The sequence below is a fragment of the Hemiscyllium ocellatum genome, chromosome 31, assembly GCF_020745735.1.
Source record: "Hemiscyllium ocellatum isolate sHemOce1 chromosome 31, sHemOce1.pat.X.cur, whole genome shotgun sequence".
In the NCBI taxonomy this organism is placed as follows: Eukaryota; Metazoa; Chordata; class Chondrichthyes; order Orectolobiformes; family Hemiscylliidae; genus Hemiscyllium; species Hemiscyllium ocellatum.
In genome coordinates this window covers 4,671,017-4,698,414 of record NC_083431.1, presented here as the reverse complement: position 1 = coordinate 4,698,414, position 27,398 = coordinate 4,671,017, and the positions used below count along the sequence as shown (strand labels likewise).

General features: G+C 47.0%; 1 protein-coding gene across 1 annotated transcript; it reads left to right on the top strand.

The window, feature by feature from the left end:
• The first annotated feature begins 838 nt into the window (after positions 1-838).
• eral1 (Era-like 12S mitochondrial rRNA chaperone 1) lies at positions 839-20,710 on the top strand. Its single transcript, XM_060847930.1, has 11 exons — positions 839-954; positions 6,230-6,388; positions 10,891-11,018; positions 12,210-12,287; positions 13,229-13,275; positions 13,360-13,421; positions 13,514-13,626; positions 14,609-15,067; positions 15,756-15,905; positions 17,140-17,220; positions 19,294-20,710. The coding sequence occupies exons 1-11, from the start codon at positions 879-881 to the stop codon at positions 19,414-19,416; spliced, it is 1,476 nt and encodes a 491-aa protein (XP_060703913.1). The 5' UTR covers positions 839-878; the 3' UTR covers positions 19,417-20,710.
• Positions 20,711-27,398: the final 6,688 nt, after the last annotated feature.

Here is a 27,398-nt window from a genome sequence, read left to right as displayed (position 1 = left end):
CATTCCCCCCTCCCCCCCAAGAACTGTGTGACATTCCCCCCTTCCCCCCCCAGAGCTGTGTGACATCCCCCCTTCCCCCCCAAGAGCTGTGTGACATCCCCCCCAGAGCTGTGTGACATTCCCCCCCCCAGAGCTGTGTGACATTCCCCCCCCCAGAGCTGTGTGACATTCCCCCCTTCCCCCCCAAGAGCTGTGTGACATTCCCCCCCAAGAGCTGTGTGACATTCCCCCCCAGAGCTGTGTGACATTCCCCCCCAAGAGCTGTGTGACATTCCCCCCCAGAGCTGTGTGACATTCCCCCCCCAGAGCTGTGTGACATTCCCCCCTTCCCCCCCCAGAGCTGTGTGACATTCCCCCCCAGAGCTGTGTGACATTCCCCCCTCCCCCCCAAGAACTGTGTGACATTCCCCCCCCAGAGCTGTGTGACATTCCCCCCTTCCCCCCCCAGAGCTGTGTGACATTCCCCCCCAGAGCTGTGTGACATTCCCCCCTCCCCCCCAAGAACTGTGTGACATTCCCCCCCAGAGCTGTGTGACATTCCCCCCCCAGAGCTGTGTGACATTCCCCCCTTCCCCCCCAAGAGCTGTGTGACATTCCCCCCCAGAGCTGTGTGACATTCCCCCCTCCCCCCCAAGAACTGTGTGACATCCCCCCCCAGAGCTGTGTGACATTCCCCCCTCCCCCCCAAGAGCTGTGTGACATCCCCCCCTCAGTGTGGAGTGGCCCCGCCCCCAGTGATGGAGCTGCAGTACCTCCTCCCCTGCTGCAGATGGCGCTGTTGTACCCAGGGGTACCCCATCCCGGCATGCCGCGGTCCATTCCCACAATGCCCGGCGGGGTGTCATGGCGGCGGTGACGGAGTGACAGCCGGCGGCTCAATGGCTCGGATCTTGGGCAAGGCCTGGCTCAGCGTGGTGTGTGTAGGCCGCGGGCCCTGCACCGCCCGCCGAGCAGGTAAGTGCCGGGGACACAGGGCGGGGCTGCAGGGCCGATGTGCGGCCTGGGAATGGCGCAGGAGCAGGGCCCTGGCCCTCCGCCCTGTATGAGTACAGAGTCACAGAGATGTACAGCACGGAGACAGACCCTTCGGTCCAACCCGTCCATGCTGACCCGATATCCCAACCCAACCCAGTCCCACCTGCCAGCACCCGGCCCATATCCCTCCAAACCCTTCCTATTCATATACCCATCCTAATGCCTCTTAAACGCTGTAATTGTACCAGCCTCCACCACATCCTCTGGCAGCTCATTCCACACACGTACCACCCTCTGTGTGAAAAAGTTGCCCCTTAGGTCTCTTTTATATCTTTCCCCTCTCACCCTAAACCTATGCCCTCTAGTTCTGTACTCCCCCACCCCAGGGAAAAGACTTTGTCTATTTATCCTATCCATGCCCTTCATAATTTTGTAAATCTCTATAAGGTCACCCCTCAGCCTCCGACGCTCCAGGGAAAACAGCCCCAGCCTGTTCAGCCTCTCCCTGTAGCTCAGATCCCCCAACCCTGGCAACATCCTTGTAAATCTTTTCTGAACCCATTCAAGTGGTTCTGTTATGGTCCTGTTCGCCGAGCTGGGAATTTGTGTTGCAAACGCTTCGTCCTCTCTCTAGGTGACATCTTCAGTGCTTTGGAGCCTCCTGTGAAGCACTTCTGTGATCTTTCCTCTGGCATTTGTCGTGGTTTGAATCTGCTGCTTCCGGATGTCACCTAGACAGTGGACGAAATGTCTGCAACACAAACTCCCAGCTCGGCGAAAAGGACCACAACAACGAGCACCCGAGCTACAAATCTTCTCACAAACCTTGAACCTTTCAAGTTTCACAATATCTTTCCAATAAAAAGGAGACCAGAATTGCATGCAATATTCCAATAGTGGCCTAACCAATGTCCTGTACAGCCGCAACATGACCTCCCAACTCCTGTACTCAATACTCTGACCAATAAAGGAAAGCATACCAAATGCCTCCTTCACTATCCTATCTACCTGCGACTCCACTTTCTATGCGCGATGAACCTGCACTCCAAGGTCTCTTTGTTCAGCAACACTCCCTAGGACCTTACCATCAAGTGTATAAGTCCTGCTAAGATTTGCTTTCCCAAAATGCAGCACCTCGCGTTTATCTGAATTCAACTCCATCTGCCACTTCTCAGCCCATTGATCCATCTGATCAAGATCCTGATGCAATCTGAAGTAACCTCCTTCACTGTCCACTACACCTCCAATTTTGGTGTCATCTGCAAACTACTTATGCTCACATCCAAATCATTTATGTAAATGACAAAAAGTAGAGGACCCAGCATCAATCCTTGTGGCACTCCACTGGTCACAGGCCTCCAGTCTGAAAAACAACCCTCCACCACCACCCTCTGTCTTCTACCTTTGAGCCAGTTCTGTATCCAAATGGCTGGTTCTCCCTGTATTCCATGAGATCTAACCTTGGCGGCACAGTAGCTCAGTGGTTAGCGCTGCTGCCTCATAGCACCAGTGCCCTAGGTTCAATTCCAGCCTCGGGTGACTGTCTGTGTGGAGTTTGTACATTTTCCCTGTGTCTGTGTGTGTTTCCTCTGCGTGCTCCGTTTTCCTCCCACAGTCCAAAGATGCGCAGGTTAGGTGAATTGTCCATGCTAAATTGCCCACCGTGTTAGGTGCATTAGTCAGAAGGAAATGGGACTGGGTGGGTTACTCTTCGGAGGGTCAGTGTGGACTGGTTGGGCCAAAGGGCCTGTTTCCACACTATAGGGAATCTAATCTAATCAGTCTCCCATGGGGAACCTTGTCGAACGCCTTACTGAAATCCATACGGATCACGTCTACCGCTCTGCCCTCATCAATCCTCTTTGTTACTTCTTCAAAAAACTCAATCAAGTTTGTGAGGCATGATTTCCCATGCACAAAGCCATGTTGACTATCCCTAATCAGTCCTTGCCTTTCCAAATACATATACATCCTGTCCCTCAGGATTCCCTCCAGCAACTTGCCCACCGTTGACGTCAGGCTCACCGGTCTATAGTTCCCTGGCTTGTCCTTACCGCTCTTCTTAAACAGTGGCACCATGTTAATCAACTTCCAGCCTTCCAGCACCTCACCTGTGACTATCGATGATACAAATATCTCAGTAAGAGGCCCAGCAATCACTTCCTTAGCTTTCCACAGATTTCTAGGGTACACCCGATCAGATCCTAGGGAATTATCCACTTTTATGTGTCTCAAGACGTCCAGCACTTCCTCCTCTGTAATCTGGACATTTTTCAAGATGTTGCTGTCTATTTCCCTACAGTCTATATCTCACATGTCCTTTTCCACAGTAAGTACTGATGCAAAATACTCGTTTTGTATCTCCCCCAACTCCTGCGGCTCCACACAAAGGCCGACTTTGAGGGGCCCTATTCTCTCCCTAGTTATCCTTTTGTCCTTAATGTATTTGTAAAAACCCTTTGGATTCTCCTTAACTCTATTTACCAAAGCTAGCTCGTGTCCCCTTTTTGCCCTCCTGACTTTTCTCTTAAGTATACTCCTACTGCTTTTATATCTTCTAAGGATTCACTCGATCTATCCTGTCTGTACCTGATATATGCTTCCCTGTCACCCTGACAGGAATATACTTTCTCTGGACTCTCATTATCTCATTTCTGAAGGCTTCCTATTTTCCTGCCGTCCCTTTACCTGCCTCCAATCAGATTTTGAAAGTTCCTGCCTAATACCGTCAAAATTGCCCTTTCTTCAATTTAGAACTTCAACTTTTAGATCTGGTCTATCCTTTTCCATCACTATTTTAAAACAAATAGAATTATGGTTGCTGGGCCAAAGTGCTCCCCCACTGACACCTCAGTCACCTGCCCTGCCTTATTTCCCAAGAGTAGGTCAAGTTTTGCACCTTCCCTAGTAGGTACATCCACATACTGAATCAGAAAAGTTTCTTTTAAACACTTAACAAATTCCTCTCCATCTAAACCTTTAACACGATGGCAGTCCCAGTCTATGTTTGGAAAGTTAAAATCCCCTACCATAACCACCCTATTATTCTTACAGATAACTGAGATCTTACAAATTTGTTTCTCAATTTCCCTCTGACTATTATGGGTCTATAATACAATCCCAATAAGGTGATCATCCCTTTCTTATTTCTCAGCTCCACCCAAATAACTTCCCTGGATGTATTTCCAGGAATATCCTCCCTCAGCACAGCTGTAATGCTATCCCTCCTCTCTTGCCTCCCTTTCTATCCTTCCTGTAGCATTTGTATCCTGGAACATTGAGCTGCTAGTCCTGCCCATCCCTGAGCCATGTTTCTGTAATTGCTATGATATCCCAGTCCCACGTTCCTAACCATGTCCTGTTGTGTGTCTTTGGAACTCATTGCCCCAGAGAGCTGTGGGGGCAGAGTCCTTGTGTATATTTAAGGGTGAGCTCGGTTCTTGATCAGCCGGAAAATCAAGGGTTAGGGGGCAAGGGCAGAAAAGTGGACAAGAAGAGTGTTGGATCAGTCATGATCCGATTGGTGAGTGGAGCAGGCTTGGGGCTGAAAAACCTACTCCTGTTCTGCTTCCTTATGGTCCCTGTATATTTACTAAGTTAACCCGTATTCAGTAACCAATCATTTGCAATTATACAGCATTCATTACCTGGGATAACATCCCAAAGTTCTTCACGTGACTTTAATTCAACAAGTAAGTTGACACCAGGATAAAAAATATTGGATATAATATGCAGCAAATGCTGGAGATACATGGCAGGCATAGCAGCATCTATGGAGAGAACAGGTGACCAGATATTTGATCAGAAAGGTTTAAAGATCAGGAACAAGCTTTGGGGTGGGAATTTCAGAGATTCAATAATAATTCTCCATCACCCTTGCAGTTTTTCTTATTCATTGGGTGCATTTCCATGTTCAGGCTGGTATTTATTGTGTAGTCCAGGACTATACTCAGACTGCAGGATAGGATTGTGAACATATCGTCATGAAGAGTCATTCAGATGAGAGGATAAACTGGCAACTTGCTTGTGGCTCAGGTGTTGGAAGATTTCATGACACCCAAAACATAACTTGCAGTCCATGGCCACTTTTTCTCTCCTTTCAGCACTGCTCCCCCAGAATTATCACTGTCCTGCTACTGTTTTATATCCTATAACTGTAAATTGCAACTGTGCTTATGTGCTATATGCAATTTTGCAATGTAAAGTTTGGTTCTTTTTTAGGAGGTAATCAGCATTTGGTTGAAGCACCTTGTTTGCGGTTATCATTATTAAAAATAAATGCTGGCACTGTAGTTTGTAATCTGTCTTCATTAGACATTATGAAATTTTTTGCCGTGACCTAATCACATGGCCTTCATAAGATTCACACCCATTTTAGCAGCGACTGGAGTTATTTATTTTTCACAATCAGATTTTTAAAGCCAAAATGATAAATTTACCCTCAAATGATCAAATTATAAATTAATTCAAGGCTTTATCCCAAAGATGAACATGACTTGGATGAAGATTATGAACAGGTAGTTTTAAGTAATATATATATTTTTTAAAAATCAACTGTTACTTAAAATAAGTTGTGAATATGATCGCTGGTCATTTTTTTGGGGTTGAGAGATTCCCAAAATAAAGTCTATTGGACTAAATTATGGTGCATTCACCTGATTTAAATGTTGTTTCCAGCTTTGAGGTGCTTTATTGGGTGATGTCTACAATGAAACAGGCCTGAGAAAAGCTGTGACTTATAGAAGAAGCCATGTATTTAACTCAACAATCAGTGCAATGGGGCTTCAGTAATATCAGAGAGGACCAGTGGAGCATCGAATGCATTGGTTGATCTCCTTTCTAGCAAGATGCAGAATTTCTACAATTCTATTTGAAAGCATGTATGGGGAGCTGAAGTGGAAGTTTTATAGCTGAGTGGTTAATCCACACCATGTGATGAGATAAGATGAGCATGGGTTAACGATGGGGGAAGCTCTCGTGCCTGCCAGGTGACTTTGGTTGCAACCTTTTGTTATCAATCCAGTATTATGTTGTTTTGACAAAAGAACACAAAATACTGCAAGTACTCAGGTCAGCAACATCCATGCAGAGAAAAAGAACTGTTCATGTCAAGTGAGTTAACTTTAATCAAAATTCAAAGTTAGAAAATTAATAGGTTATATGCAAGTGAACAGGAGACACTTGGAGAAAGATGTGAAGGTTGACTGTTAGAGCTGTTCTTTGTAACATTGTCAGCTGCTTTTTTGATTCTTAGCATTTGCTTTTCTGCAAACTGACTGGCTTCCCAGAGTCACCCGCTCACTTGCTAGTCACCAGGGCCGTACTTCAGCTTTACGAAGTATCTATGGTGTTCCGAAACAAGAAACTGAGGATGTCGTTGGAGAATACCCACCTGCTGTCGCTGTGAGTAAAGGTGAGCTCTGTTACTTGTGCTGGGATTCTTTTTAAAGTTGGATGACCTGTACGTTTTTTATCCTACTCATCTAAATGGTTTTCCACAAGCAATTTTTATCAAATTGGGTATACCATGATTGACAAGTTTTAAACAACTGCAAACTCCCAAGGCCTGGTACAAATCCATCTTTTGAAGAATGGGAAAGACAGTAATGTATAATAAATTACAGACTGAGACCAGTATGATGCACGTTTTCCTGTTCTTGCACACTGCTCTCAGGGTATGGTGGCATGTCTGAAACTAGGACAAAGTGAGGAATACAAATGTTGGAGATCAGAGTCGAGAGTGGTGCCGGAAACGCACAGCCGGTTGGGCAGCAGCTGCGGAGCAGGAGAATCAAGGTTTCAATCGTTAAGTCCTTCATTGCTGATGACGGGCTTATGCTAGAACCATCTATTCTTCTACTGCTCAGATGCTGCCTGACCGGCTGTGCTTTCCCAGCACCACACTCTTCGACTCATACCTGAAACTAGTTTGCTTGCCATTGCCAATTTGTATAATTATGATCAACTTGCTCCGACAAGATCTTTACACAGCTCAGTTCTGAGAAAGTTAGCACTGCAACATGAGTCGTCTTATGCTGGGTCTAAGACTCTCTGGAGGTTTTACTCTGCCTCATGTTGGACTTGTAGTGGAATATTTGTCAATGTTCCTCACCATCTTTGCCTGCATCATGTTATGTATAAGTATTCATTAGAAGAAATATAAGTTGAAATATTTTGAGAAGTTCAAGAGTCTACACATTACCAGTGAGTTATTTTTTAAAGTAGTGATGTATGTGGTTTAGATTAGATTAGATTAGATTACTTACAGTGTGGAAACAGGCCCTTCGGCCCAACAAGTCCACACCGACCCGCCGAAGCGCAACCCACCCATTCCCCTACATTTACCCCTTTCCTAACACTACGGGCAATTTAGCATGGCCAATTCACCTGACCCGCACATCTTTGGACTGTGGGAGGAAACCGGAGCACCCGGAGGAAACCCACGCAGACACGGGGAGAACGTGTGGAGTTTGCACAGTCAGTCTCCTGGTGTTGGTGTATGTTTGCATCTTGGAACAAAGAGAGATTATTCACCTACAGAATGTGTTCTGTAATATATTTGTCATGACTGACATGTACCTCAACTGGTTTTTCTCCAAATCCTGTCATACACAGCCTGTCCATACCTTATACGTTACTAAACTCAGGACAATTCAAGCTTATTCGATCCAATTTGTCTTCATAATTTAACCTTCTCACCCCTGGTGTAATTGTGGTTTAAATGCACCCTCCCCTCCCCCTTAGTATAGTAATGGAGAGAGACAGGAGCAGACAGTATGGGTAAGTGATTAATTGAGGGAAGGGGAAATTCAAAAGCAATTAGGCAGGAACTGGGGTACCTAAGATGTTGTCTGGGCAATGTACAACAGAAATGTGGAGGTTGTTTAGGGAGCACTTGTTGACAGGTCTATCCCACTGAGGCAAGGAGGGGGTGGTAGGGTGAAAGAACCCAGGGTGACAAGGGATGTGGAACATCTAGCCAAGAGGAAGAAGGAAGCTTACTGAAGGTTGAGGAGGCAAGGATCAGACAGGACTCTAGAAGGTTACAAGGTAGTCAGGAAGGAACTGAAGAATGGACTTAGGAGAGGGAGAAGGGAGCATGAACAAACTTTAGCAGCAAGGGTTAACAAAATCCCTAAGGCATTCAACACTTGTATGAGAAACAAGAGGATGGCCAGAGTGAGGGTTGGACCAATCAGGGATAGCGGAAGTAACATCTGTGAGTCGGAGGAGGTAGGGAAGGTCCTTAATGAATACTTTGCTTCAGTTTTCACGACTGGGAGGGACCTTGGAGTTTGTGAGAGCAGTGTGAAACAGACCAGTATGATCGAACGGGTTGACGTTCAGAAGGAGGATGTGCTGGAAGTTTTCAAAAACATAAGGATGGATACATCCCCAGGGCCAGATGGGATTTACCCAAGGTTACTAAAGGAAGCAAGGGAAGAGATTGCTGCATCTTTGGCGATGATCTTTGCATCCTCACTGTCCACTGGAGGGTGGCAAGTGTTATTCCCTTGTTCACGAAAGGGAATAGGGATAATCTTGGGAACTACAGACCAATCAGCCTTAAGTCACTGGTGGACAAGTTATTGGAAAGGATTCTGAGAGACAGGGTTTATGAGTACTTGGAAAACCATGGCTTGATTAGAGATAGTCAGCATGGCTTTGAGAGGCAGGTCATGCCTCACCACCCTTATTAAATTCTTTGAGAATGTGACAAAACCCATTGATGAAGGTAGAGCAGTGGATGTGGTGTACATGGATTTTAGCAAGGTATTTGATAAGGCTCCCCATGGTAGGCTCATTCACATAGTAAGGAGGCATGGAATACAGGGAAATTTAGCTGTCCAGATAGAAAATTGGCTGGCCCAGAGAAGACAGGGTGATGGTAGATGAAAAGTATTCAGCCTGGAGCTTGGTGACCAGTGGGTGTTCCACAGGGATCTGTACTGGGACCTCTGCTCCTTGTGACTTTTATAATTGACTTGGATAAGGAAATGGAACATTGGGTTAGTAAGTTTGCTGATGACAGGAAGGTTGGTGGAGTGGTAAATAGTGTGGAGGGCTGTTGTGGGTTGCAACAGGACATTGACAGGATGCGGAACTGGGCTGATAAGTGGCAGACGGAGTTCCCACTGGAAAAGTGGGAAGTGATTTGCTACAGAAGGTCGAATTTGAATGCACAATACAGGGATAAAGGCAGGGTTTTTGGCAGCATGGAGGAACGGAGGGATCTTGGGGTCCATGTCTATAGTTCTCTCAAAGTTGTCACCCAAGGTGATTGGGTTGTTAAGAATGCATATGGTGTGCTGGCTTTCATGAGCAGGGGGATTGAGGTTATGCTGCAGCTCGATAGAGCCCTGGTTAGACCACACTTGGAATATTACGTTCAGTTCTGGTCGCCTCACTATTGGAAGGATGTGAAAACTTTAGAGAGGGTGCAGAGGGGATTTACCAGGAGCTGCCTGGACTGGAGGGCATGTCTTAGGAAGAAAGGTTGAGGAAGCTAGGGCTTTTCTCATTTGAGTGAAGAAGGATGAGAGGTGACTTGATAGAGGTGTACAAGATGATGAGGCATAGATAGAGTGGATAGCCAGAGACTTTATAGACAACAGGTGCAGGAGTAGGCCATTCGGCCCTTCAAGCCAGCACCACCATTCATTATGATCATGGCTGATCATCCACAATCAGTATCCTGTTCCTGCCTTATCCCCATAACCCTTCATTCCACTGTCTCTAAGAGCTCTATTCATCCTTTTCTTGCAAGTATCCAGAGACTGGGCCTCCACTGCCCTCTGGGGCAGAGCATTTCACACACCCATCACTCTCTGGGTGAAGAAGTTTCTCCTCATCTCTGTCCTAAATGGTCTACCCCGTATTTTTAAGCTGTGTCCTCTGGTTCGGCACTCACCCATCAGCGGAAACATGTTTCCTGCCTCCAGAGTGTCCAATAACCTTATATGTCTCAATCAGATTCCCTCTCAGTCTTCTAAACTCAAGGGTATACAAGCCCAGTCACTCCAATCTTTCAGCGTAAGATAGTCCTGCCATTCCAGGAAATGACCTCGTGAACCTACATTGCACTCCCTCAATAGCCAGAATGTCTTTCCTCAAATTTGGAGACCAAAACTGCGCACAGTACTCCAGGTGTGGGCTCACCAAGGCCCTGTACAGCTGCAGAAGAACTTCTTTGCTTCTATACTCAATTCCTCTTGTTATGAAGGCCAGCATGCTATTAGCCTTCTTCACTACCTGCTGCACCTGCATGCTTGCATTGTCTGGTGTACAAGAACACCTAAATCTAATTGTACTACCCCTTTACCTAACTTGACTCCATTTAGGTAGTAATCTGCCTTCCTGTTCTTGCCACCAGAGTGGATAACCACACATTTATCCACATTAAACTGCATCTGCCATGCATCCGTTCACTCACCTAACCTGTCCAGGTCACCCTGTAATCTCCTAACATCCTCCTCACATTTCACCCTGCCAGGGCAGAAATGGCTATCACAAGGGGGCATTTTAAGGTGATTGGAGGAAGGTTTAGGGTAGATGTCAGAGGCATGTCTTTACACAGAGTGGTGTGGAATCCCCTGCCAGCAGTGGTGGTAGAGTCAGATACATTAGGGATATGGAAGACAGTACAATGAAGGGGATGTAGGTTAGTTTGATCTTAGAGTAGGATAAAAGGCCAGCACAACCTCAAGGGCCGAAGGGCCTGTACTGTGCTGTTATGTTCTGTGTTCTCTGTACCCTTCCTGAGGCCTGTATGACTATTGAGCTGCAGTGTCCGATGCAGCTTTTGTCGATTGGCCTAAACAGTTTCTCTTCAGAGATTCATTCCTGACTCTGCCTGGCACTCTGCTCACAAGATTCCGTTTCCTGAATGATGAAAGCTGTGGTTCTGTCCTTCAGCTGAGCAGGATGACCTCCTGCTCCTTCAGCCAGACCAGCCTGGCAACCCCCGTGTGCTCCGGGTCGCCATCATCGGGGCTCCGAATGCTGGGAAATCCACCTTGTCCAACCAGCTGCTTCGCAGAAAGGTAATCACAGCTTACTGTTTGGAAGGAAGACTTGATGCTCTTGATTTGATCTGGATATTATCTGAAAATATTGGTAACATTTAGCAGGTCAGACAAGGACGAAACAGTTAATGTTTCAGGTCAATGACCTTGTATCAGGACTGGAAAACGTTACAGCTGAAACAGGTTCCTGTCAGTGGAATGGCAGGGAGGAGGTGAGGAAGAGTGGAGACCAGGGAAGAAGTCGGTAAGGCAGGATGGGGGCGATGGTAAGTGAACAGGAGTAACTGGACCTCGGACTGAAGTCCCCGTTACCTGCCCACCCTCCAGTGACACTGAGGAAGATTCTGAGCTTTCACTCGATGTAACTCGTGGCAGCAAGTGTTAGAATATAGATTAGATTCCCGACAGTGTGGAAACAGGCCCTTTGGCCCCACAAGTCGACACAGACCCTCTGAAGAGTAACCCACTCAGACCCATCTTCCTATGACTAATGTGGCTAACATTATGGGCAATTTAGCACGGTCAGTTCACCTAACCTGCACGTCTTTGAATTGTGGGAGGAAACCCACGCAGACATGAGGCGAATGTCTGTGTGGAGTCTGCACAGTCAGCCGAGGCTGGAATCGAACCTGGGTCCCTGGTGCTGCGAGGCAGCAGTGCTAACAACTGAGCCACTGTGTTACCCTGCTGGCATATTGTGAAATATTGAGACTCGGTGGCTCAGTAGTTAGCACTGCTGCCTCACAGCACCAAGGACCCGGGTTCGATTCCAGCCTCGGGGGACTGTCTATGTGGAGTTTGCACGTTCTCCCCGAGTCTGCGTGGGTTTCCTCTGCGTGCTCTGGTTTCCTCCCACAGGATGTACAGGTTAGGTGAATTGGCCGTGCTAAATTGCCCACAGTGTTAGGTGCATTAGTCAGAGGGAAATGGGTCTGGGTGGGTTACTCTTCGGAGTGTGAACTGGTTGGGCTGAAGGGCCTGTTTTCACACTGTAGGGAATCTAATCAAATGTACACATTTCTCAATAAAATAATACAATCAAACATTTGTTAGTGAGGGGTGGAGATATCTTGAGATAGTTTTAGAATTAAATAGGTGAGTGTGATGTTTAGCAGGATATGAACTGTACCCTATCTTTGCCGGCTGGCTAGAACAGTGTGCCTGAATTGGTTTGCTTGTTGTTAATGTTTTCTGCTTATTATGTTGTAGGTCTTTCCAGTTTCGAGCAAAGTTCACACAACACGCTGTCGGGCTCAAGGAGTCATCACTGATGGAGAGACACAAATTGTATGTGCCCACCTTTCTCCTGAAGTACCTTGTTTTCAGAAGCTTTTAGCTCCGTCTGATTGAATGTTGTTTTGGATGAGGTGAAGGTTTGAGTGAAGTGAGCAAGCTTGTTTTGGATGGGAATGTGAGTGGCCCAGGCCGTTTGTATTTGCCTGTTACGCTTGTTGCCCCTTGCTGGGGTATGACTCTTCATGGGAATGCGAACCCCTGAAAGTGACTGTTTCAGCCATTGCAGGGAAGGATAACGGAGTGTCCATTCGCGTTTACGACACCACTCTTAGTGACTGGTTCCACAGCGAGGAAATGGCTAGCAGTCTGTGAGCAAGTCCAACTAACTAGCTCCTTAAACCCTGCTGATCTGTGTATTACACCAAGTGCAAGCAGCCCATGGACTTTGCCACGAAAGGTTGACCCCATCGTTCAGCTTCTTCCCTCGATCCAGCAAAGCACTGACCGCCCAGCTTTGCTTGTGACTGTAGCCCGCCTTGCTGGAGTTTCCCTTGCATTTCTCGGAGTCGGACTTCTCTTTGAGACCTTGTCCTCAATTCAGTTTTCATAAGTGTGCTGACCATTCAGTTTCCCGACTTGTAAAATAGTCCTCTTGGGTAAACCTGAAACCTCGAGTGTCCAATCCTTCGCAGCAGAGGGCTTGCAGATTATCACCACCTCTCTGATTTCTCTTGCCTCTCAGCTCCTTGCTGTTGGATCTGTCACATATGCCAGTGCAGTCAGACGCTTTCTCCTAAATTCCTATTCTTTGCTTTATCCGTCGCTTCCTTATCCCCTTCCCAAGATGCTCAAGTCTTAAAATTAAGTCACTGCTTCATTTCCCAAATGCCATTTGATAAGCCTGGAATCATTGTAATGTGCTCGGTCGGTGCAGATTCATGTTCATTTTCTTGCTGCTCCTGATTGAATTCTCTGTCTCACTTTCTGTTCAGATTCTTCTGGATACTCCTGGTATCGTTCCTGCCATCAAAGGAAAAAGGTTCCACAGGTTTTCTCTCTCTTTATTTCATATTTTACGATTTCTCAGATCTGTTCAGTAAGTTACCTTTCCGTTCTGGCCCAGGCACAACCTGGAGACATCCTTACTGGTTGACCCTTGGCACTCAGTGAAAGAAGCAGACTTGGGTGAGTGAGAGAGAACTTTATCCTGATCCAGACAGTTCAGTGTGCCTGGACCTGCTGACTGAGTGTAAACCTTCATTGTGTTTGCCTCCCAGTGCTGGTTTTAGTCGACATCGCAGACCACTGGACACGCAGCAAGCTCCACACTGAATTGTTGAAATGCCTCACAACGTATTCCCATGTCCCAGCAGTTCTGGTCTTGAACAAGGTAAGAAACTGTGACATAGAGTCATAAACGTACAGCACGGAAACAGACCCTTCAGTTTAACCCGTCCATGCCAACCAGATATCCCAACCCAATCTAGTCCCACCTGCCACCACCCAGACCAAATCCCTCCAAACCCTTCCTATTCATATACCCATCCAGGTGCCTTTTAAATGCTGTAATTGTACCAGCCTCCACCACATCCTCTGGCAGCTCATTCCATACACACACCACCCTCTGCGTAAAAAAGTTGCCCCTTAGGTCTCTTTTATATCTTTCCCCTCTCACCCTAAACCTATGCCCTCTAGTTCTGGACTCCCCCACCCCAGGGAAAAGACTTTGTCTATTTATCCTATCCATGCCCCTCATGATTTTATAAACTTCCCAAGCTTCTCATTCCCTAACTCACCACTGTTTTGGGAACTTAGATATCCTTCCAGAAGGACATATCTTGGAAATTAAATAAACAATGTAAGAGACCTCGTGAAATAAAACCATTTCTCGAGAGTGTAGCACAACTCTAAATGAGAGGAGTGGGCCCCCATCTTCTGCAGCTGCTGATCTTGCTGCAGGCTTGTGGAGTGTGGCACAGGCAGAGCTATCGATGTGAGTTTCCTCAGATGGACTTAAAAGATCCCACCTTAACATTTCTAACAAGTGTTGTAAAGTTCTCCTGTGTTTCCCTGATAAACATTCATCCTACAAGTAATATCTGTTTACTGCAAAAAGCCATATGTTCTAATATGTTAATGTGAATTAGCTGCTGTGTTCCCGGCATACACAAGTGACTGCACAGTAAAGAGCTTCGGGTCCTTGTAAGAACGTGCAAGCTGCTATGGAAATGCAAGTCTTCCATTTGAAGAGGGAACATTAACAAGATGAATGCAGTGGGCTACATGTCAATGAAATTAGCACTATAGAACACACACACACACACACACAAGCCAGCCAATTGATTGTGTTGCTGTTTGTTGGTTGGTGCTAGGTGGACGGATTAAAGGATAAAGGCCTCCTCCTGGAATTGACCGCCAAGCTGACTGAAGGATTCGTGAACAATAAGAAACTGAAAGTAAAATCCAAGTTCAATTCTTCGCTGAAGCAGAATGCACAGACTGGAAATTTGTCTGGAAAAGGTAGAACTGGGAGGAAAGAGTGTGGGACAGCAGTTGAATCTGGAGCCATGGACAACACGTCTGTTACGCATAAGAGAGCCCCCACTGGCTATAGGCAGAGAAACCTGGAGGTACCCCATACAGACCAATCTCTTGATCACCTCTGTGATGGTGAGAGCAGCTCACAGCAATCAGCAGATCCAGAGCCCAGCGAGCAGGAGAAGCCATTAGCTGAGCGGTGCAGGGATTTGAAGAACCAGCAGGGCTGGCCTCACTTCACTGAAGTGTTTATGCTTTCAGCTATCAACGGGGAGGAAGTGGAAACTCTGCAGGTAGGCAAAACCATTTTCAATTGCTCAGTAGCATGATGGGTGCAAAACATAACAGCAAAGTTCATGAAATATTAGCTTTTAGTTCCCAGACGATCAGCATTGTGAAGGGGTTAAGTTATTTTAGAGTTAATTAAAACTTTAGAGAGAAAACAGTTGGTGTAACTGTGTTCAGTCCTTGCACTGTCTCTCAGATACAGATATGATGGTTTTGGAGCAGTGCAGCACAGATTCAGCAAAATGGTACCTGGGCTACGCAGGTTAAATTAGAAGGACAGACTGCATAAGGGGAATTTACTGTCCTTTATAGGCAATTAATGGATGATTTAATTAAGATTTTTAAAATAATTAAAGAAGTCATTAGGATAGTTAAAGACAATCTCTTTCCTAATTCCTTTGGTGTGTTCAGAACTTTAAAAGTCATGTTTGAAAATCCATTCAGGCTGTATAGGGAATGCTAGTAAGTAGTTCAGTAATTAATACTTTTATGCAGCATTTTTTAGTGTCATATGATGTTCAGAGACACTATCAAATGTTATTGATGTCAATAAATGTGGGCAGTTTACAGAAGGAGCTATTGGAGTAATTGGGGAACGTCACTGAAATAAAGTGTCAGTGGGTTCAAGGATGTGTTTTTATGTTCCCAAAAAAATCTTGAAATCCTACACCATGAACGTTTTCCTGTATCCAGCGGTACCTGATATCACAAGCCAAGCCCGGATCCTGGGATTATCACAGTGCTGTCCTCACTGACCAGTCACCCCAGGAGATCTGCCGGAATCTGATCCGAGAGCGACTCTTGGAATACCTGCCTCAAGAGGTGCCATACAACATCACTCAGGTAATGGTGGGCTGCACTGGCTCTTAGCAGGCCTCTCTGGTGTCAATCTGAAAGCCTCTGGGCAGCTGGTACTGAAGTGAGTTTCAGTATTCTTCATCCATTACTGAGCCATTCAGACAAGATTCTGTCTGTCTCCAGGTGGGTGACTATGCTTCTTTGGCCCCATTGAAGGAGATTTTGGTGTTTTGGCCATGGTTGATCATTTCCCTGTTGTGAGAGAGATCTTGGCTGTCCTGTTTTCTCTTACACTTGTGGTACATTTCTGAATGGCTCACTGACTGTGAAGCTTTGAGAAATGTTTCTGCCGATCTATCCCTCTGTTGCTTTTGGATCCCAGCTCACTCACCAAGATGACAAGCAAGGGGGATGAGATGCTGTGCACTGTTGTTTTCAGAAGTTGCTTCTCTGTGTATAGAGAATGCTAAAGATGACCTGAACATATTTTGTGCCAATACTAGGGATCTGAATATCTCCCTTTAATGAGGGGCAAATTTATTCCGATGAGGGCATTTTATTTTTCAGTTGCCCACCCCTGTCTCCTTTGCACCAACACTGCCTCCCATCTCTTCCTGTCGTCTGAGTGGATGATACTGACCCAATCTTGGCTGTGATACCCTCAAACCTGTTGATCTGGGTCAGCGCAGAAACTGATGACTTGGTTAAACCTTTATATGCAGTCTCCATGGGAGAGTTGTGTAAATCAGATCTGCAAGGAGTGCCAGAGTTGAGCATGAGGGGCAAAACAGTTTTAACAAATTGCATGGCCAACACTTTAAGTGCTATTTGTGTTGTGTGATTCTTGTCTAACACTGGAATGTGATTATTGACTTATCGAAGAAATGACTGTATTTGTAATCGGAAGGTTAAAAAATAGATAAAGTCTTTTCCCTGGGGTGGGGGAGTCTAGAACTAGAGGGCATAGGTTTAGGGTGAGAGGGGAAAGATATAAAAGAGACCTACGGGACAACTTTTTCACACAGAGGGTGGTACGTGTATGGAATGAGCTGCCAGAGGATGTGGTGGAGGCTGGTACAATTGCAACATTTAAGAGGCATCTGGATGGGTATATGAATAGGAAGGGTTTGGAGGAATATGGGCCAAGTGCTGACCAATATGACTAGATTAGTTGAGGATATCTGGTCAGCATGGACGAGTTGGACAAGAGGATCTTTTTCTGTGCTGTACATCCCTATGACTCGATAACAGCCAGATTAACTGCCTCTTGCTCTTTCAGAGCACTGAACTGTGGGAAGAAGGGCCGAGCGGGGAGCTCCGAATTCTCCAGAACATCACCGTCGCCAAGAAGAACCATGCGGTCAGTATCCATTCGGGATAGAGGCTGTGCTGTAATCAGGGCCTAGCCGGATTCACGGTGTTGTTATTCAGTTTCTGAAAGAGTTAATGACAGCTCTGCTTATAAAGAAGCTGCCCACCTTTCTCTACCATACAGTCACACATGTACCATGTAAACATGGGCAAAAGTCAGAGTGTTACAGTTCCCTTTCCATATGTCCCTTTTAAAGTAGGGGTGTCCAAACTGCTGGCCAATCTGAACTCAACCCGAAGCAGTTCTCTTTGTAACAAAACAAAGATTACCGGAGAAACTCAGCGGGTCTGGAGAGACAAGTTAACATTTTGTGTCCAGTGACCTTTCTCCAGAGTTGACTCTAACTAGGGAAGTGTGTATATATGTTGAAGGTGGGGAAGGGAAAGTATAAACGATAGGTGGAGATGGAACCTCGAGAGATGGCGAGAGAGAGAGAGCAGCAGTCAGGCAGATAATGGAATTGGTCATGCTGAGCTGGGGAGAGAGATAGAAGCTGCTCATGGAGACCATTTGTGAGTGAAAATTGGTTGCCTTTGAAAGCAGCCATTGTGATGACCAGGCCGGAGGTGTGTGGGGGTAAAGGTAATGGAGGAAAGTGCTCAGGCCCTAACCTTCCTGAACTCAATATTGAGTCCTGAAAGCTGCAGGGTTTCCAAATGGAGACTGAGGTGCTGGAGCACTGCAGCAAACCTGAGCCAGGGAACACGGTGGCAGGCAACAGGAAGCTCAGTCTGTTTCTGCAGCCAGAGCCGATGTATTGTGCACACCGGGCCCCCAGTTTGCACTTTGTTTCCCCAGTGTAAGAGGAGGTGACATTGTGAGCAGCGAATACAGTCGACTAGATTGTGTGAAGTACAGATAAATCACTGCTTACCTGGAAGGTGTATCTGGGCATTGGATAGTGAGGAGTAAGGAAGTCAACAGGCAGGTGTTACATAAACTGCAAATGCATAGCAAGGTTCTGTGCAGGTCTGGGGAGATATTGGGAGTAATGGAGGAGTGGACCAAGGTGTCATGGAGCGTAGGTCCTTGCAGAAGGCCAGCAAGAAGGGAAGGGAAATGTGTCTGGTGGTGGCATCCTGCTGGCAAAAGTGGAGGCTAATGATCCTTTTGGTTTGGATGCTGGTGCGATGGTAGGTGAGGACATGGGGACACCCTCTCACTGTTGTGGGAGGGAAGACAGAGGATGAGGGCTGAAGTGTAGGAAATGGGTTGGACGCAGAGTCCGCCTATTAGCAACCGTGCTGGGGAATCCTCGGCTGAGGAAGAAGGTGGATGTTTCAGAGGCTGCACTAGGTTGAAGGTGGCATAGTCAGAGCAGATGCTACAGAGACTGAGGTGGAGACCTTGCAGGAAGCAGGGTGAGAAGATGTACAGTCTAGGTAACTGGGAGTCAGTGGGTTTGTTATGGGGATCAGTGGTCGGCCTATCCCCAGAAATGGAAGCAGATGTTGAGGAAGGGAGGGGAGGACTCAGCGATGGAGCAGGTGATGGTGAGAGAGGGGTAGGAACTGGAAGCAAACTTAATCAATTTTTCCAATTCTAATGAGAGAGGGGAGCAGCAGCGATGATGAAGAGAGAGTTGTGGGGAGGGACCTGAGTAGGACTGGAACGAGGAATGTTCTGTGGACCCCACAAAGATTGAGGCGTTACTGGGGCTCATATGGTACCCATGGCCAGATTCACACGACCAGGAATTAACGCTTCTTTCAAGTCAAGGTCTGTGGGATAGAGGAGGGCATTTGCATTGGTGTTTGAGTAACAGCATGGCGTGCTGCTGGCATTTTATTACAACTGTGCTTTGAAATCTTGAAATGTGTGTTGTATGTAAATAGTTTGGTGTGTACAATTTTGTCTGTCTTTATGTAATAAAGAAGTTTCTGTTGAAACCAGCTCCCAAATCCACAGCACCGTGTGCCTGTGTTTCAGTGAAAGACCACCTTGTTAAAACCAAAACAAAATGACCCATCGAGCGAGGTTTTATTCTGGAGTTTGATTTATCTGTTAATAACAACATTGAGATCATAGCACTTAGTGTGTTTTGAAATTTTGTCTCCACAGAAGTTGTTAATTGGCCAGGGAGGTCAGCTGATCGGTAAAATTGCCCAAGACGTGGGCCAGGATTTAATGAACGTCTTTCTCTGTGATGTGCAGTTGAAGTTGTGTGTGAAGGCGAAGAAGTGACTCTGCTATTCCTTGCTGTCTTTCTGAAGTGACTCCTTGTTGGCCCTGAATCATCAGACACACTATGTGAACCCTACTCTGTGTATACGCTTTCCCCTGGGACTGCGATCTGCTTCTAGTCAACCTCTCACCGTTTGTGAGCCCCACGGCCCGATGTGGAAAGCCCCTGCAGTTTGCTGTGAGCATGGACCAAGGGTCTTATTCTGAGGAGCCCTGTTTTAATAATGTTTTGTTAGCAAGCAGTAATTTATTGCTGGGTAACTTTCCTGAAGCAAGCTGTGGGATGAGGTTGAAAGTAGCATGATGCTGATGGATCGCATAGAGGCTGCTGCTGTTAGGCGTTTTCCTGTGATCGTGTCAGACACAGGGTCCTGAGGAAGGTGTAACACAGTTGGTACGCTGAGCTCAAACCAATATCCTCTTATCATTCACTCTCAGCGTGTGATTGGCATTTACTGTGTGTCTGTAGAAATCTGAGATGGGATTTCAGTTAAAACTGAGGAGTTTTGCTGGGATGCTTCAGCAGGGTTCAGTTAGCTCAGTTAGCTGGATTGCAGTGCAGAGTGAGCGGGGGTTCACTTCCTGCACTGGCTGAGGTTAACATGAAGGGCACACCATCTCGACCTCACCCCTTGACCCTCCAATTAAACCACTACCAGTCGCCTTGAGTGTGCTCTCTCTCCCCTCCCACCCCCCTCACGCTGTAAAGAGAGAGTAGCCCCCTATGGTCTGGTAGGACATTGGTGCCTTTGAGACAGCACTTCAGTGGAGTACATAGGGGTTTGGGGTTGGAGTGAAGTGTGGGTCCCACCTGGGTGAACACTCACCCTGAAAGGCCATCATTAAACTGGCTGGCAACCTGACCAACTCACTGGTGTTATGTAAAAAAAAAACTAGAACTGACTGACTTCTAGAATTTCAAACTGTATTCAAATTCTCGAATGAGATTTAAATCTCTGTGCTCTGATGCAGCAACACAGGCCTGTCCTAAAGTCTAATTTCATTTACCTCCACCCAGTCTCTGTGATATTTACAAACTCTGAGACTTGGCAACAGAATTGATTGTTCAGTAATGAGGTAAAAGGAGTGACCAGGTTGAGGCTTCACACGTAGACTGCTCCTGGACTCTGATTATTTTAACAATTATTGCAGTTGGTATTTAATGGATTGTTTAAAATCTTGTTGATCTGTGTCTAGGTGAGGAATTTGTCACTGTCTGAGCTGTCAGGTTGGGGAGTTTAGTTTGTATTTGATGGTAAAATGTCAGAACTCAATTAAAAGATTTTGAGCAAAATCCTTGTTTTCTGTCTGTATCTGATACACTCCATTCTGGAGAATGAGAGAGCTGAGAATTAGCTCTGAAATAAAAAGTACTGGGGTCCCAGAGGGGTCTTAAGAATTAGGAGCACGAGTAGGCCATTTGGCCCCATCGAACCTGACCTGCTATCCAACCTGATGATGGCTGATCTGCCCCAGGTCTCCACTCTGACTGTCCCAGTTCATCATGGTCCTCGATGCCTTGATATTTCACAAATCTATCCAACTCTTATGATCGAGTCTCCAAGTATCAGGGATAGAGAATTCCAGGCAGTCTTTACTCTGGGAGAAGAAATTCCTTTCCATCTCTGTTTTGAATGAGTGACCCCTTATTATCCAACGAGGGAGATTCCTCCGTGAATGGGAACATGGTCACCATATCTACCCTCAACCTTACTGCGTTCTTTAAAAACACAATAAAGACTTAAACTGTTTTGTGTAAGTCAACCCTTCATCCCAGAAATAGCCCAGTGAACCTCTTGTGAGCTGCCAGCACACCCTTTCTTAAATATCAGGACCAGAACTGTCCATTCCTCCTGATGTGGCCTCACCAATACTCCGTACGGATGGAACATGAATATTTCTAAACTTCAAATCGTTTGCCACAAAAGCCGTAATTCCTTAATTGCTGCACCTCCCGTGCAAACTTTTCTACCATGTTCAAGCACAAGAACATCCACTCAAAGCATCTCTACAGACGCTGGCAGACTTGTTGAGTTCTCCGGCGTAGTGCTTTTAATGAAGGAATTCGTTTGTTCAAGAAGGGGAGGAGAGACATCCCCTGGTAACTATAGACCAGCGAGCCTTACTTCGGTTATGGCTAAAGTGTTGGAAAAGGTTATAAGAGAAAGGATTTATAATCATCTTGATAGGAATAAAATGATTCAGGATAGTCAACACAGTTTTGTGAAGGGTGGGCCATGCCTCACAAACATTATTGAGTTCTTTGAGAGGTGACCAAACAGGTGGGTGAGGGTAAAGCAGTTGATGTGGTGTGTATGGATTTCAGTGTTTGATAAGGTTCCCCATGGGAGGCTATTGCACCAAATACAGAGGTATGGGATTGAGGGGGATTTAATGGTTGGGTCAGAAATTGGCTTGTTAAAAGAAGACAGAGGGTGGTGGTTGATGGAAAACATCCATCCTGGAGTTCATTTACTCGTGGTGTACCACAAGGATCTATTTTGGGGCCACTGTTGGTTGTTGTTTTCATCTATGACCTGGATGAGGGCATAGAAGGATGGGTTAGTAATTTTACGGATGACACGAAGGTCAGTGAAGTTGTGGATAGTGACAAAGGGTGTTGTAGGTTACAGGGGGACATAGATAAGCTGCAGAGCTGGGCTGAGAGGTGACAAATGGAGTTTAATGCGGAAAAATGTGAGGTGATTCACTTTGGAAGGAGCAACAGGAATACAGAGTACTGGGCCAATGGTAAGATTCTTGGGAGTGTGGATGAGCAGAGAGATCTGTGTCCATGTACATAGATCCCTGAAAGTTGCCACCCAGGTTGTATTGGTTAGAGGGATTGAGTTTCGGAGCCACAAGGTCGTGCTGCAGAGGGTACTAGGGGCGTGGGTAGGACATTTAAATGGTCTTTGGATAAACATATGGACAAGAATGGAATGGTGTAGGATAACATCGAGGGCCAAAGGGCCTGTACTGCGCTGGAATGTTCTGTGAAGTAGCTGATCTTGTGGTTGTCGTGCAGCCTCTCCTGGGCGACAAGCCCTTGTCTAACTTCCTTCCAAAGGAGGGGGAGAGAAGTGACCAGCTCGCATTCTGACTGCTTCCCCCAGCTCCCTGCTAGTTTACTAACAGTGAAACCCCTGACAATCTCCACTTCTGTGATTAACATGTTACTTGGCAATTGTGTCATTCAATTCCACTTCTGGGTTTTGCCTGTTTTCAGCTTTGCTCTGCCTGGCAGAGGGGAACAGAAAATGCCTTTTATTCCCTTTCATTCCTGTCATGGGGTGGCAGGCTGTGGAGATCTATCACAAAGGACATGTTGCTGAGCTGGACACTAGGTGTCTCTTGCATTCAGTCAGTGGCACATTTTGACAAAATAAAGTCAATAACTCTGGATACTGGAAGTTTGAAACAAATGACAAAAAAGTGCTGGAGAAACTCAGCAAGTCTCCGTTTGCAAAGAGAAAAAGCATTCATGTTTTGAGTCCACTGACCCTTATTCAGAACCAGGAGCAGCTGGAAAAAGGTGGTACATTTGCTGATGCTGGGAGAGCACTGAACAAGTAGATGGAGATGGGTCCCAGAGAGAGGGAAAAATGTTGAGCAGGCAAAGTGTTTGTTGATGGTATACCAGGAAAGGAGAGAAGCCTGGGAAGGGGTAAATGTAGGGGTATGGGTGGGCTGTGCTTCAGCGGGTCAGTGTAAACTTGTTGGGCCGAAGGGCCTGTTTCCACACTGTAAGTAATCTAAAAAAAATGCTGACTGGGTCTATGAGGAGGCAGGAAGGGATAGTGAAAGGAACTGGAAGGAGATGTTCAACTCGAGATCAGGTCCTGAAGGCTGCAGCCTTCCCAAGCACAAAATGAGGTGCTGTCCGTCCGGCTTGTGCTGAGCTTTACTGGAGCACTGCAGCAATCCCGAGATGGGGACGTTGGCCAGGGAACACGGTGGGCTGTCCAGGCGGCAGGCAGCCGGAAGTTCAGGGGCTTTTATCCTGGCCGAATGTCAGTGGCCTGCAAAGCGGTGCCCCTGTCTACCCTTGGCTTCCCCAAGGGAGAGGGCACCACACTGTGAGCAGCGAAGGCAGTCGATTGGATTGAGTGAAGTGTGGGCAAAACATTGCTTCAACAGGGGGAGTGTGATCGGCCCTTTGGAAATTGAGGGAAGGTGGGAAGGTGCCGGGGGAGCGGTGGGAGATGGAGGAGGAGGAGAAGACCAAGGTGTCTTGGGGGGGATGGGCCCTGCAGATGGCTGGCAGGGGGAGGGGGTGTGTATTTCAGAGGTGCTACCAGACCTGCTGAGTTTCTCGAGCAATTTCTGTTTTTGTTTGTTACACATGTTGACAAAGCACGTTGAAGGTCTCTGCATATGGGAATTTTACCTTTCAAGGCGATATTCCCAGGATCCTGCCTTGATACACTTCCATTGTGTCCCAAAGCACTCTATTATCAATGTAGGATTTTGAAAGTGTAGTGGAATGGGGGGCTAATTTGTACACGTTAAGAGACCACCCCCCCTGAAAAATAAACCGAGGTGATGAGCTAGTGATCTGCCTGCTTTTGTTTTCAGTGCAGGTGAGCAGAAGCCAATGTGAGGGCAATGATCTCCAGTCAGCACGATGTTTCAAATCAGTGGTGATAGGCCACGGGCATGGAGGGCAATAATACTTAACACTGTCTGCGGGATTGGTGAAGACCAAGTCTCTCTGATGAATGTGTGACACCACCCTTGAATGAAGCCCCCATCTGCTTGTGGGCGCGACCAGATATGGGAAGGACTTTACTCTCCACTCCATGAGCTCAGGGATAACTGTCTGATTCCCAACAGCTCTGGTGACATTCTGTAACTCGGTGTGGGGTGCTCACACTCCCCAACAAGCAGCCACCAGTTTTGCTGTCAGGTTTTGTGGCCGCTCCGGGGGACACCGTGTGTTGTCTCAAGTGTTTTCTGCTTTTGTGCCTTTAGCCGTGAATCTCGTTCCCAAACGGGTCTGGCTGCTGTGGGAGAGTGAAAACCAGTTCATCAGGGAGTCGGGATGGGGGTCCAGGAGGGGAACGGTGGGAAACTCACCAGGACTTCAGCCTTGGTCAAGGCTTTGCTCCCTGAGTGCCGCACTGTCGGAGGGTCAGTGCTGAGGGAGCGCCACACTGTCGGAGGGTCAGTGCTGAGGGAGGGTCAGTGCTGAGGGAGCGCCGTGCTGTCGGAGGGTCAGTGCTGAGGGAGCGCCGCACTGTCGGAGGGTCAGTGCTGAGGGAGCGCCGCACTGTCGGAGGGTCAGTGCTGAGGGAGCGCCGCACTGTCGGAGGGTCAGTGCTGAGGGAGCGCCGCACTGTCGGAGGGTCAGTGCTGAGGGAGCGCCGCACTGTCAGAGGATCTGTGATTATTATTTTTCTGATCCGTCACCCAAATGGAAATCTCTGTCCACCCTGTTGAGCTGGTTTAATATCTGTTTGGCCGGAGTTTCACCTTCAGGTGAGATGAATCCTGGCCTATTTAGCTTTTCCTCTCCCACATATCCTCACTGTTTCTCTCTCTCTCTCTCTCTCTCAAACTCACACTACACACACACCAAATACGCACACACACACACACACACACACCCCAAATACACACACACCAAACACACACGCACGCTCTTGCACCAAACATTCACGCTCTGATACACACACAAACATATATTCTGTAGCGATGTTTGATCTGATCTCACTGCGGACAATTTTTTGATGTTTGGATTTATTTTCACAAATGCACAGCAGTAGATGTCTTTTATTGGAGGTAAAGTTAATGTAACAATCACAACAGCAGAGCCTCTGGAAATCCTGCACATCTGTCTTTACCTTCATCACTGGAGAAGTCTTCATCCCACTCTCCTGCTCAGTGTCTTCATCTGTGCAGCAGCTGAGATGAGTTTGGGAGCAGCAGTCGAACCCTTACCAGTACTTAAACAAGTAATGGTAACGGTTTAACCGACACCCCCTTCCTTCACAGTCCAATCAGTCCATCCTGAGTGTGACCACATGGTCAAAGGATAAGAATGAACAGCATCCCAAACTGAGCTCAGGAGGAGATGAGTGCCTCTGGGTTGACCGTGATCCATTTGAACAAGTGGACACTTTCTGCATCAAACACTGAAGGGGGTTTCCGGAACAGCTTTACCTCCAGCACCTGGTTGTCTGTGTTAATACCCCAGTGGAGGTGCTGGCCTTGTCACACGAACAGGAATCGATTACTGCTCTGTTTCCCTTACACTGTTCACCCATTCCCACAGGATTATCGGCTTCAGAAGGGAACACCACGGAATGACTATACAACGGGAAGGAGGTGATTCTATCCGTGCTCACCCATTCTGTTGCCATCTTTGATGGGTGTTGAAAGTGAACCCCAGCATCTGCCTGCTTTTCAGGGTGAGGTTTCGGACTTTCACCTCTGTTTCTGTGAAGATTTCCTTTCTGGTACGCCCCAGGCATGACCTTAGTGAAAGACATTGAAAGGTTGTATCTTCCATTCTAGACTATCTCCCAGCGTTCAGGAGTGCTTTCTGGTGAATGGCCCTGATGGATCCTCTAGTCACCTGAAACAGTCACCTGCTTTGTTCAGAGACCTCTGGCTCTCCTGGCTCTGGGGTAGGGTCACTACCACCACACCACAAGAGCCCCTCAACAAAATAATTTGTTCAGTTCACTTCTTTTCTCTTCTGCACCTGATCGATTATAGATTAGCGTGGTGACCTGTCCTTGTCATTTCACCCTATAGACCCTCACAACATTCTCGATGCAGCTTTGTCCTGACTTTGCTTGAATCACATTTACGGATCCTGAACCTTTCAGTTGGTTTGACCCAAGGAAGTCGGGGGGGAAAAAAACCAGCAAAACCCGAGCTTTTCAAATCTCCTTTGAAGCTGATTAGTTGCAACTATTCTCAAGGAAAGAGTCAGTCCAGGAAAGAGTGCACAGTGTACCCTCTCAGACTGCCATCATGTTGGCATCACACACAGACACAGATACACACACACACAGACACAGATACACGCACACACACACACAGATACACACACACACAGATATACACACACACAGATACAGATACACACACACACACAGATACACACACACAGACACAGATACACACACAGACACAGATACACACACAGACACAGATACACGCACACACACAGACACACACACAGACACAGATACACGCACACACACAGACACAGATACACACACAGACACAGATACACACACACACTGACACACATGCCCACACGCATACATACAAGAACAAGGTGTGATCATCAGCCCTGTCATTGCTTTCTTTCGACACAATGTACACTTTGTTTGAGGTTCACCAACAAGGATTTGCCAACCACCCGTTGAGCGATGACTGTGTGAATTTAAAAATAGCTCCACTGCCTTCAAACCCAACGAGTGCAGGCAGGAAGGAACTGAGGAGAACTGACCCAAGGGAAGGCAGAGGGAAGGAATATATCGTTGAACCTGGAAATCGTACGGTGAAGACTGAATTGATTTCTGCTTCCCTTCCAATCTCCCATCTCCTACCCATGACTCTCAGCAGCACTGCTCAACACTAGTCCGTGACCAGTGGTCCTGGTGGACTAATCTCTGAGGGTCCTTCATTCCCAGTGCACCTTGGGCAGGGAACAACACCATCATTGTTTTACACGGCCAGTGAATAACCCACTGGAAACACTCATTCCTTATCCCCTCCCCTGGCAATGAGCAGTCGATTCAGGGCAGTGTCCTGGCCAACAGCTGCACAAAGTGAGGCACATGCCCAGGGGCAGCAGGCTGGAGAGAGAGGAGGGAGCAGGCCTGACCCATTGGGCTGCTGTTGGCAGTAACAGCCAGGCAGGATGGTGAGCAGGGAGAGGCTGCGGAGGCAGTTGTATTAACATCCAGTCCAGATACAAACCTTCAGTAGAAAAGAACTGCGGATGCTGGAAACCAGAAACA

Excerpts from the sequence above, each read along its gene's own strand:
- eral1 (XM_060847930.1), top strand. The coding sequence starts at position 879 with ATGGCTCGGATCTTGGGCAAGGCCTGGCTCAGCGTGGTGTGTGTAGGC. Across the intron at positions 6,389-10,890 it reads TGCTGTCGCTGTGAGTAAAG|CTGAGCAGGATGACCTCCTG; the intron begins GTGAGCTCTGTT and ends TCTGTCCTTCAG. Across the intron at positions 12,288-13,228 it reads CTGATGGAGAGACACAAATT|ATTCTTCTGGATACTCCTGG; the intron begins GTATGTGCCCAC and ends CTTTCTGTTCAG.